Raw genomic sequence first — 12,808 nt, 5'->3', positions numbered from 1 at the left:
TGATGTAAAGAAGTAATATTATGATCATTGAAAGTTACTATTTTCAATTAATGCATTGATGTAAAGAAGTAATATTATCATTGTTTACGTCTCACCAAAAACATCGTTCATTAATTAGTGATGTACACATAATTTTAAAGGTGTTTAGTAAGTTTTCCCTTACAATTTTATTGATAGTAATTAATAATAACATACTTCATCCATTCCTCAAACATCACACCATGGTTGACATTTACTCCTCTACACATTACTTTGACTCTTAATATCTCAAATCGAAATTATAAAAAAATTGATATTTAGAAAATACATATCGATACGAATCTAACATGACCCCAAATGACCAATTATCTTACGCATGAATCACAAAAAATGATGAAAGTCGTAGTGTAAATAGCATAAAAAACAAAATGGTGCAATATTTACAGAACGTGAAAGTATTAATTAATACTTACGTATCATTGATAATTATTATCATCAATTAGTTAACCACAAATTATTTTAATATAATATATTTAATATAAGACAAATAATCACAATATTACATATTTATTTAGAACGTTATTGGAACTTATACGATCTTATTAAAACTTGTATGACCTTATAGGAACTTATAGAACCTTATAGGAATTAGTAGGACCTCATTGGAACGTATAAGAACTTATTAAAACTTACAGGAACTATTAAACTTATATAAAGTTATCTAAACTTATAAAACCTGAAAATAAGGTCATAAGGTGAAGATAACAAAACCTCGACGTTCATATCTAAGGCAGTTGAATGGATTGCCACTTTGCCCGGTGAAACCTTAATGATGACATTACCATGACTATCAAGATCAATTGTTAGTGAGACCCCAATCGACCTTAAATTTGTTTGGAACAATGACTTTGTATTTCATGAATAATTTAAAATTTGTTAATATCCAAATGACGAGAAAACTGTGCATGGACAAAATTATAAAACTCGAGGAGAATAATGAATCTTTATTCACTCAAATAACCAAAAATTTAGTAAGGGGTATTATATGGAGTAACATGAAATTGAACCCATGATCTGCGCCGTTACAATTGGCAAGGCCATGGCTACTTAAAACTAATAACATAGATTACAAGCTGCGTAAGCAGTTCTGCCTAACGGTTTGTTTCTAAGGGGAAAATTTATTATGCACCTGCATAGAAGCAAGGATATATAGACTAACTAGAGGGACATTACCCATAAGCACCTTGCTTCATCTTCCATCATTCTAGAACACGTTATAAGCAGATGCACAAATCTATATTCTACTTCTTCTGTCCACCATACCGTAATATTCCATGAACATCTACGATGCCAGGTGGAAATACAGGGTCAGTTGCAGCTCTAACAGCAACTTTCGCAACCGCTGTTACATTAACAGGAGGAGTCAGCAGTGGACCGACCAGTGGAATTTGAGTCAGTGGTTTTGCATGTTGAAGAACCTAGTACAAATTCAGAAAATCGATATCTCAGGATAAATGTCCATAACATAACCTCTGTGTAATTGGAAGGCTGAAAAACACTAGCTGGTATAGATTTATAGGCAGCTTGTTAGAGTAAAAAATCAGCAAATGTTAGAAGCAGTATACTTTACCATCTCCAATGGAGATCCAATAACACCTAGAGGTAATTTCATGCTGCCAACTCGACGCGTTCCATAGATAAAACCAGGTCTCAAAATAACACCTAAAACAAAACATATGGAAATCATTAGTCATCAGAAAAAGTAATTGAGGATTTGCAAGCCAGTGGACTATCAAGGCCAAACAGGATTTAGTCAATTTTTACATGGTCCCTAAATCATGAGTTAATCTTGAAAAACAGCTAAGGATCACCAGATAAGAACAAGACAACTCAAAAGATAGAATTGGGAAAAAAAAATCCATGGGTAAAATACAATCATTTAAGAGAACATGCTCCCATGGCATGCTATGCATATTGCCTATTCTATACATAACCCATTAAATTTATAGATAGCAAGATAAACCACCACCGAAAGAAAAGGTCTGGCCATTCAGAATCAATATCTTGTTCAAAAGGCGTCTTTATAGCATACTCCGTATTATTATCAGTTTTTGATTAACATTTAGTCATGAAGCCAGATCATGCCATCCATATTTCATATAGTATTGTTTACGCTAGCAAAAAGTCACCAGGAATCTATTCGAAAGCTCACCACCATAAGGAAATTTGGTTAATAGCTCCGTTTCAGCCGCTCTCTGTTACCAAAAACGAAACAAGCAAACTCATCAGTCAGAGAAAAACACTTACCTTGCGTGTGCTGACAGAAAGAAGGAAAGCAAACCAGAAATGCAGCATATATCGAGATATGTGCTTGCATAATTAATAATATTAAGGGCTTCAAAAGTTGGCAAAATGAGGAAGACTATAAATTCTCAGTAACTTTTATACTCTTTGTAAAATAAATTTCAGACTGAGCTCCATAAAAAATGATGCCATGAGAGGGGAAGAAGGATAACTAAAGCATTTCAAAAAAGTTCCAGGAAAAAGATGCAGCAATCAATAAGGAAAAAAATACAGGGAGACTTCAAACAGAAAAGCAACTTGTAGTAAGAGGAGGGAGGGGGGGTGCTACTGCAGTATATAAACAGAAAACAAGCAGGAACACCTAAAAGAAAGGTGCAGAAGTATGGAAATACAAGTAAGGTGCAGAAGGACGGAAGTACAAGGTTCAAACTATTAAGAAAAAGAAGACTAAAGATTACATAAAAGCAAAAACCTTTAGTAAATACAAGTACAGAACTGTTCTTCAACAATGGATGCAATACCGGGAAAACAATATGTAATGTGGAAAAGAACAGCAAGTAAAATAAAGAGGGATTTATTAATGAGAAGTATACATGCGGAAAAGAATGCTCAGAAACGTGCAGTCATGAAGGAATTGTGGCAGAAGTTATTATGAACTTGACATAGTGTGAGCCTAAGATATTGCCAGAAATACCTTTCCTTCGTAATAACCTTGCAGTATGTAATTAACCATGCCAAAATCGGCAGCAGAGATGTAAACAAATCTCTTCACACCTGCAAATTGACTATGTTATCACTCAAGGTGGAAGGTATCCTAAAACAAAAGAATAAAATATGCAAAAAGATCGAAACAAGCACTACAAGAACACTCTCGTAACATATACCGAAACAAGCACCACAAAAATACAACATATACACCCTCCGTATTTCTTATAGGGGTTGCGTATACCATTTGCGGCCGTATTTATTTAGGGGTTACATTTCTATTTTTTGGTAACTTTTCTACCCACCCACAGATTATTTAATATATCTTACTTTCCTATGGGGCTACTAGGCCCACTACTATAATAAACTCCCTCTCTACTTTGTTTAAAATACTTTCCCCACCATCTTTTTTCTATTTGTTTATTACTCCCTTCCCCACTTGCTTTATTATTTATATTACATTATTACATTCAACTCAGCTTTCTTAATACTTGTGTCAGTCAACATATAACTCCTAAAATTACAGAGGGAGTATAAGATGTAAAAAGTAAACAGGGGGGCATAGATGACAAACATGATGAAGCACAGAACTTCACTCATGCCTATAGAATGATGCCCAAGAAGGGCGGAGGATAAGTACTACGAAATCTAAGACTGCTAAATCTAAGACTGCTACCTCAAAGAAACTTTTAAGATCTAGATAGTAATGTACTGTCCAGAGTACGGTTAGTTGCCCAGGCACTGAGCCACTTAGAAATCAGAATCCATATAGGCAGCCATGGCCATTTCTGTATCTTTCCCATGAAACACAACCAACCATGTTAGCTAATACAAAAAGAGAAGTGTCAAGTAATATAGCCAAGTACTTAGATGAGGATAACTATTCAATATCGCTCCAGCACTAGTACAGAACTGGGGACAAGGTATTGAAGAAAACACACCATAAAAAAAGAAAATGCATGTGAATTCAACTAAGATATGTCCTACACCCACAACATTGGCAGGAGAACTGCTTAAAAAGGAGAAGAATACACCAATTTTCACCTTTACACTTCATATTTCAACATAATTGCCTCTAATAATCTAAAGCTGATAGAAATTAGAAGCATAGAAATTGTGTATTTGGTGTATTATATGCTTTTGGCTACTCTCTTCTGTTTTCAGTTTGATCTTAGTCCTCAATCAGACCATGATAAATAAGAAGAGTAACAATGAGGAAGTGAGAGTGAAAGAGCAGGCACGAGGAAGGAAGATGCTTGAGCTCTAGCTCAGACGATCAAATATAACCAGTGATATAGGGATATTGCCTAAGAAACTATTGCAGCGGTCAGTACAGGTTATCAGAAGAGGGGGACAGGGGTAGTTTCCTAAAAAAGAAAGGGCATAGCCAACTTTAACAAGGCATAAAGCAAAAAGACTTTCTCCAATGCCCTGTTTGTGGGTTTATTAAAAGAACCTTCTCCACCAACAACATCACCACAGCATTTCAAGCCAGTGAAAAGAAATAGCACACACTTCTTCCCTATAATAGGCCACATTAAGTCAACGATCATTTTTCCCTAGTTACATTTAAAATTACTGTCAATTTCAAACTTAACCCTTTATCTCCCAGCTGTTCCATTGTGAACACCCATCCCACAATAACCAAAACCTCTTATTCTGTATCCTGTGACCAACTTCCACCACTGGCACTATAGAGGAAGAATATAAGGAATAAAAAGGAGATTGAATGAAGTTCGCAACAGGAAAACAAAATCACCCGACATCTACTTATTGATATTCCAGAATCAATATCCTTCCCTTCATTGGTCTGATTATACTAGTAAAACGGTTCAATCAAAGTTAAAGAATCAATTGAAAACTCATGCTTCATCCGCACGAGATATTGCTGCACCAGTTGTAATTCCTATAATTGTGGCTACCATCAATCTCCCCGACTATCCTTCCTCTTTAGCTTCTTATTTTTTTGTCCACATGTAAGTTGTCCCAACTGTCCCAAGTAGGAGATCGGAAAAGATAATTACCAACATTACGAATGAGGAGTTATTCCTCCTGGTGCAAATTACTTTTGGATTAGAAACTCATTTGAGCTTATAAATTTATAATCGATCCATCTATTTCATCCTTCACAGGTTTGGCCCAAGCCCATCCTCATGTTATATTCAAATTCTGACACAAAAGGTAAATAAAATCATGCCCTCGAGCTAGTGAATCAATGTGATCTTATCTTCAAAATCAATGAGGCTCAATAGAAGCACGTGGCTTCAATAATACATGTAGCCACCGAAGATAACTTAAAATCCTGTCACAAAAAAGCTCTACCTTCCAAAATCCGCCATCCCTTTCCTTCCATGTAAACTACCAAACTGCCAAAAGATTCAACTTCTACAGTCAACACACAATAATAACAGAATAATAGAATGAACAGAACACCTGAGCTTGAATCATTAACCCATAAAAGCAGAGAAAAACCCACAGTTATGGTGGTCAACTGATTACTGTGTTGATGACTTGATGCAAAATTAATGTTGGAAGAAGTCCTTTTAACTAAGAGATAAGAAGACGTATATTGGAAGAAATCAGAGGAAGCATCTACACGCACACCAAAGAAAGCAAACTATCTGCATCTATGACTAAGTGAGCAATCACCTGTTTTCCTCTCTAAATCAGTCTCAAACATAAGAATATTTTTAGGTTGAGAAGGCTGATTTTCGGCCATCCATATTCCAGACCTCTTCTAATCATTTGTTTATAATCATTTAGTCTGATTGCAGTAAACGGTTTCCAGTTTAATTTCAATAACTTTGTTCATTTAGTTTGCCGACTGCTTATCCCTTTTTACTGGAATCTTCATCACCTATCCACGAAATAATATCGCCACAGCCCACAGGTTTACACTGGACAGAGGGCATGAACCTGGACCTTCCGACACCCTGACTATTGCCCAGAAACTGAATTGTTGTTCTTGTTGTAAGAATAAAGATTTTATAATCAAGTGTTCTGTTATAATTTCCTGTTTGTTCTCTAGAGGACGTTCTGTACTTCTATTCTACTAAACCCATAGGACAGCATGTACTAGTACAAGGAAAGCTAATTGCATGGTTTTCCATCATCCATCAATGATATCTTTTATAAGGATGCACCAAATTCTAAAAGTCCAGCGTAAGCACCCAAATGATAAAACTGAATACTAAATTCTATGTTCTAAAGTAAAGAAAGATAAAGAAAGCAACCATCAAGAACTCTCAGCCATCACTTATCTCTACAAAATGAATAAATGCAATTGTATATATAAGGCCCATTTCAAATTCACAAATAGCCACTCAGGAATACAACAAATGATTAGAATTGGAAGCTTGAAGCCATAAACCCTCTAACAAACAGGCAGACTCTGATGCCTTAGACTTCCATGTTACTACTGATGTATATGGTGTTGGAAATTTCACATGTAAATGTTGCTCGTGATTCACATTTGTTTCTTGTTATACAAGTTTTTCTTGGTGTGGTTTTTGAGTAAAACAACGTAAAAAGAAAGTACAGAATGCAAGTCGAGGTGCATATGGCTTACGGGCCATAAATTGGCATTCGAAGGTGTTGCATGGTCGAGCAACTAAGTCAGGAAGCCATAAACAAAGCAGAAGTAACAAGCGGACCTAGTAGCAGTGTGTCCGTTGCAGTTTTCACAGAACTTCGGTTATGTTTCTGATCTTTGTTGCACATTCAATGCAATAAGGTATTGTTTCTTTTACCAAGCTGGATTGTATTTTGGATGGTATCCTAATGAGTTACTAATACATTTCTTAGTATTTAGGGACACGTCGTTTGGGAAAAGATTATAGTTTTTCATGAGGAGGTGAGTCTTTTCACCCATTATCTATAATACTTCATAAGTGAAGCACTGAAGGAAGATGATAAATCATTTTCATTTTATACTCTTGAAAGTTGTAACAACATTTTGCAGTTTTTGCGCCTAGTGTGCGACTTACATAGAACACAAACTGCATGTTAATTGATTCCAAAAAACAACCTACGCCAATGTTCCCTCCTTTGCATCTCAATATCAATATCGTGTTAGCCCTACTGTTTACTAGATAGTCGATACGAAGTATTAAATTATCAGAAGAACATTTGATCACGTGCCTAGAAGTTATATCTAAAGTCTAAATTTTCATTTCCCAAATTCTGATCCTCTAACTGTTTTAACATAAGATAGTCACAGGGACCAAGTGTGTGTGTGGGTGTGGAGAGGGGTGGAGAGGCTGCCTCAGTGACATAGATACATATGTACAGACACTTCTAGACTTCTGTTATTCTAAGAAATCAAATCATGATGAATCCATGAATAAAACTGCATACCTTTCTCTGCAGCAGCTCTAATAGCATTCATGTTTGCAGCACCATTGGTTTTATACATCTGTGCGTTAGACCCAAAGCCACCAACACAGGATATCTGCAAAATGTCATCATTCTATGTAAGGAGTCCAACCTCTGCAATTAGACTTGGTAACAGCTCTTAAAAATTCATATAAAACAACATAAGATAGTACTATGCAGCTTGAACAAAGTTAAGCACGTAGAATGAAGCAATGGCAATAGTTTTGGAAGGGTAGTTATACGAATTTTGTAATGAATGAGAAAAATATAAAAAAGGAATAGTATAGGTGACATACAACAGAAGACACTCCATCCAGTGCATCTTTAATTGTTTCAGGTGAAAAGAGGTCACCTGCAGCAAGGAAATATAAGACAACATGCATTGAACATTCCCAATAGTATGTGTACGTAGCAAAAAAGAGACCAAACCTTTATGCCAACTCACTCTATCCGCCCAAGCTTCATTAACAGATGGCCTCCCAGATCTAAAAGAAAGAAGGTGCAGGTAATATATTCAAATAGGAATATGGAGAATCATAATCCAACTAATATTCTTTTTAACGACTTTTTTAATCAGTAATTTGTTCATAATCATATATATCAGTTAGAACCACCAAACTATGTCACTGACCATTACAGAAGAATAGAAAACAGCTAAAGATGTTACAGCAAGCCTATAGCAACATGCAAACTTTGTATTAAACAAAAAATAAGGTCATGTTTCACCAAAAAAATCAACTCTACGGAGGAAACCAGAACTGTTATTTTTTCTAAAGTCAAGTGCTGGGTTATCTCAACTCTACTGAGGAAACTATAACTATTATTTTTCCTGAAGAATATCTTTATAGATAGTCATAACGATACTCATTAGAACCCTATCATTATCATGAGCAAGACTGGTTTCAAAAAAAAGGAGGAAGCAGAATCTCCAATGAATACAGTAGTATACAGCATCTATGCATTTAATCGAGATAAAGCTCACACAAAAGAAATAGAGAACAGCAAGGAGCCAAGGAGGACTGCAAACTCTTGCGGCTGAATACAAACTAGTTGAAACTAGTTTAATTCTATCCACCATTATGGAATTACCTGCTCATACTAGCGACTGACAATCCATGTTCTAAAGCTTCTTTGCATATGTGCGAACCAACAAATCCGTTGCCTCCAAAAATAAGTAGCTTAACCAACACAAAAAAATGAAAGAGTTAAATAAATGAAAGTCCCTAGGTACATGCAAGAAGTTGACACTAAAAGGGACAGTAACTAAGGTACCATAAAGACTAAGTAGGAAATACATGAAACTTAAAAGGAGATACCTTCTCAGATGGGGGAGGGGGAACATTGACTGTTTCGGCTTCCTCAACTATAGAGCCTCCACTGATCCCTGTAGATTCTGTAGACAGAAATCTCCCACTTCTAGACATTGCCAGTGTACTAGTAAACCAATAAGTTTAAGTGGAGTCAAGATGTAGAAAAAAAATTCCTCCAGGTTAGAATATACATTAATACATGCATACACATATAATATCTTGAAATAAAGACCTACAATCTTGAAAATTATCCAAAAGAAGAAGAATTCCTTTTGCTCAAGCCTCAAAATAGCAGCCTTAATGCTCGTGAGCACAATCAGATCACCAAGGTACATTCTTCAGATATGATTAAAGAAACCTTGACAAAGATGTACTCCCTCCGTCTCATTTTATGGTCCTGTTTTCCTAATCAAGCGTCCCAAAATTATAGTCATGTTTCTATTTTTTGCTATTAAATTCTCCATTTTTTCATGTACTATATTAATTAAAAATACATTCAAAATACAACAAAAATTTCCCATATACTCCCACTGTTCCTTAAAACTCGCACCGTTTTGACTTTTTGCACTATTCACATAATTCGCTTTGACCCTATTTTATTTATAGTATATGAAAACAAATGTTAGTAATTAGTATATAATATATTGTTTCCTTCATCTCAATATATATTTTCAAAATATTAATATTTTACAAGTTTTATAATATGTGGTTAAAGATATTGGTGGTCAAAGTTGTGCATTGGCAAACGTGTTCAGTCAAAACGGTGCGAGTATTAAGGGACGGAGGGAGTACTATATTTCACTTTCCCATGTACTATATTCCCTTTTCCATGTACTATATTCCACTTTCCCATACAAATCAATAATCAACGTATTATATTCTACCATGTACTATATTCCACTTTTCTTAATATCCGTGTTTTTAATCAAACTGGACTATAAATATGGGAACGGAGGGAGTAGCTCTCGTGGATTTGAGACAATCATTTTCCTCTTTTTGAGACTAGCAATGTCAGTTATAATGTTTCCTAAATCCAGACAAAATAAATAAATTTCTAAGACCCAAACATCCACCGGATAAAACTCTGAAAGAGGTAAAGTGCAAACAATAGCACTTCAAACGCTCTTAATCTTCAAAGGCCATTCTGCTAAGAACGCTTAGTGCGACTTTCAAGCAAAAATTTCACTTCAAATTTCGGACCACAACATCCTGCTCTCATGGATTCCGGTGGGGTACTGTGCCCCAGACATTCCATTCCCCCCGAACCAGAGGTATAGAAGGGAGTTTCACATAAGGAAGGAACGAGCGTAGACAAAGAGGAGAGTGAAATAATATATCCAATATGATACAAACACAGAACTCAACAGGGATTCTAAGAGGAATCTTGTTGATCATCTATAGGTCTATGGTAATTCATAGCTGGCTGGGGACCATCATAACAAAGCCCACATATTCTTTTCCAGAAAAGAAAATGTGCCCCCTCAAATCACAGACCTTGTGCCACTTGCTGCAAACTGTGTTGAAATAGGAGTAACTAAAAATCCTAAAAACGTTATATATGGAAGTATTTAACCAAAGAAAATAAGTTTGTGAAAATATATAAAATGCCTTTGGACTTCCCATGAAGGAGGAGGCGAGTTTGGCCACCTACAAGCAACGCGAGACTCCATCCCAAAATTAATTGGCACTACTACTCTAGGGGACTACTAGATTTGTATGGTGCTAATGGTATATGAAAAAGGCACTACTAAATTTGTATCGTACAAATGGTATTAATTTTCTCTACTCTTCCCCTATGTAAAAAAAACTACACGACACACATGTAAACTCGCATATTGGTTAAAACGACCTCAGGAACCTTCTCTTCACCCTCTTACGTATTCATGGACCAACTGATGGCATTCATGGCAAGATGTAAGGTGCAACGCCCCGGCTTTAAAAAAAAAATACATTGAACTATTGGAGCCCCTATCCAACTCAAACGTAATACAATTCCCTCCCATGAACTACAGCTAAGTGAATTCCTTACACTAAAAAGTAAATCTTTCCCCCTTGATCAACCACTATAAAAGAGTTTCATTGGAACAACAAAATTTCACCAATCACCAAATACGATAAACCGCACAATTTTAATTCGTATAAAACAAAGTAAGTTCATTGAGGAATTGCGTCGAACACCAACAATACAATCCATAATACCAAATTCTAGGAGCAAATATATGACTGAAAACTTTAAACACAACAATCAAACACATTGAAATGAAATGATCATCAACAATTTGATCAAACACATACAAATTGCGCCGCAATACAATGCACGATTAATCAATTTTACAAAATCACATTCAAAATTGATCACTTTTTGTTTTATAATTTACAATAATCATTATAATCACAGAAAGAAGTAGATGATCTTACGAAAATTTAGAGAGAGAAGATCGAGCTTGAATCAAACGAGACATGGTGATGAAATTTTGCAGCAAAGTGAACAAGATTGATTGATTTTGGGGGTTGTTTTGGTTAGTTTTAAGTTTCGAACAGGCGGAAATTGGAGTGAGAAAGAAGAGGAGAGAAAGGGACGAAACTCGAACACGTGGCGTGTGAAGGTGAAGGCAGGACTCTCATTAACACGTGGCTCAATGTTAGCCTGTGGAATACTAACTAGACTAGTAAGGGCCAGAATGGCGAACCTCATAATTAGGCCCCATTCAATTCACCTTATTTCTTCTGAATTGCTCTGTTCTGAATAGGAATGTCCGTGGGACGGGTTTTGTGGGAGATCCGCCCACATCCGCCCCAAGTAGGCGGGGATGGGGTAGGTTTAGCGGGTGATGGGGCGGAGATGAGTATAAAAATCGTATCCGCCATGGGTGATGCGGCGGGTGTGGATTTTGTGTTGAACCCGCTCCATCCCCACCCGTCCCGCCCCATCTCCACTTCATACCCGTCATGGGTGATGGGGCGGGTGTGGATTTATTTGTTTGTAGGTGATAATATGAATTTAGGTGAGACTTTTAAGTTTTTTGTTTGGATTTTTTGTTATTACGAGTACTTTTTCCAATTATATATGATACTTTTAGTAATAAGGTGTTTTTTCTAAAGTTAATTTTTAGTTACTCCGCATATATGGAAAATATTTGCTAAATAAGAAAAAATAGGCGGGTATTGACGCGGGTATGGGGCGGGGATGAGACTGGAATGGATACCCAGGCGGGTGGTGGGGCGGGGATGGATTTTAGTTTGTACCCGTTGGGGCGGGGATGGGGATGAATGTTGTACCCGCCATGGGTGATGGGGCGGGGATGGGGATGCAAATTTTAGGTGGGGATGGGGATGGAGGGACCTACATCCGCATCCGCCCTGCCCCATTGACATCCCTAGTTCTGAATTTATTTTTCTAATTTGATATGATATGAACTTATTTATTCTAATTTAATCTAAACTGATCTGATTCTTCAAAATTAAAATTTAAATAAAAATTTGTAATCATTAATATTAAACGATTTACAAATTAATAAATGCTATATATATATATAACACATTATTTATTTTACCTTGTTCATGATATAACTATTCTTATATTACATAGATCTGGACATGATCTATATAGATTGGTTATTTGGTTATGCTGACATGATCTGGACATATCGGTTACGATCAAGAAATATGGGTTCTGGTCTAGTTATGATCTGGACAGGTTCTGCACATATCAGTTATGATCTGGATAGATCGGTTCTGATCTTGACATCATATGTACATATCTATTCGGATCTAGATAGATCGGTGTTGATCTGCATATAAGGGATCTGATCTGGACATGATCCAGATAGATCAATTTTTGATCTGAATATATGAGTTATGACCTGGACATGATCCGAATATATACGTTCAGATATGTACATATGAGTTTTGATCTGAACATATCGATTTTGATTTGGACATTTTTTGGATAGATCGGTTCTGATATTGATAGATAGGTTATGAGCTAGACATGATCTGGATAGATCGATTTTGATTTGAAAATAGCATTCTGATCTCGACATACCTGGAAATGTTGTTTCTGATCTGGCCATGATCTGGACAAATCAATTTTGATTTGGACATATGAGTTCTCATTTAAACATGATCTGGAGACC

General features: G+C 36.1%; 1 protein-coding gene across 2 annotated transcripts; it reads right to left on the bottom strand.

The window, feature by feature from the left end:
* Positions 1–963: 963 nt before the first annotated feature.
* On the bottom strand, positions 964–11,252 carry LOC110775493 (uncharacterized protein At1g32220, chloroplastic). Of its 2 annotated transcripts, XM_056835666.1 has the most exons (11): positions 11,091–11,226; positions 8,909–9,077; positions 8,679–8,796; positions 8,452–8,540; positions 7,792–7,847; positions 7,659–7,714; positions 7,345–7,438; positions 2,978–3,057; positions 2,192–2,234; positions 1,610–1,701; positions 964–1,457 (listed from the first exon to the last, which is right to left on the bottom strand). In XM_056835666.1, the coding sequence occupies exons 3-11, from the start codon at positions 8,784–8,786 to the stop codon at positions 1,281–1,283; spliced, it is 795 nt and encodes a 264-aa protein (XP_056691644.1). In that variant the 5' UTR covers positions 8,787–8,796; positions 8,909–9,077; positions 11,091–11,226; the 3' UTR covers positions 964–1,280. The 2 variants fall into 2 exon arrangements, with proteins under 2 accessions (XP_056691644.1, XP_021835785.1); XM_021980093.2 differs by lacking the exon at positions 8,909–9,077 and having other exon boundaries at positions 11,091–11,252.
* Between the last annotated feature and the right edge of the window lie 1,556 nt (positions 11,253–12,808).

This window comes from Spinacia oleracea, chromosome 1, assembly GCF_020520425.1.
Source record: "Spinacia oleracea cultivar Varoflay chromosome 1, BTI_SOV_V1, whole genome shotgun sequence".
Lineage (NCBI taxonomy): Eukaryota > Viridiplantae > Streptophyta > Magnoliopsida > Caryophyllales > Amaranthaceae > Spinacia > Spinacia oleracea.
The sequence above is the reverse complement of the archived record's forward strand: the minus strand, read 5'-3'. Positions and strand labels throughout refer to the sequence as shown.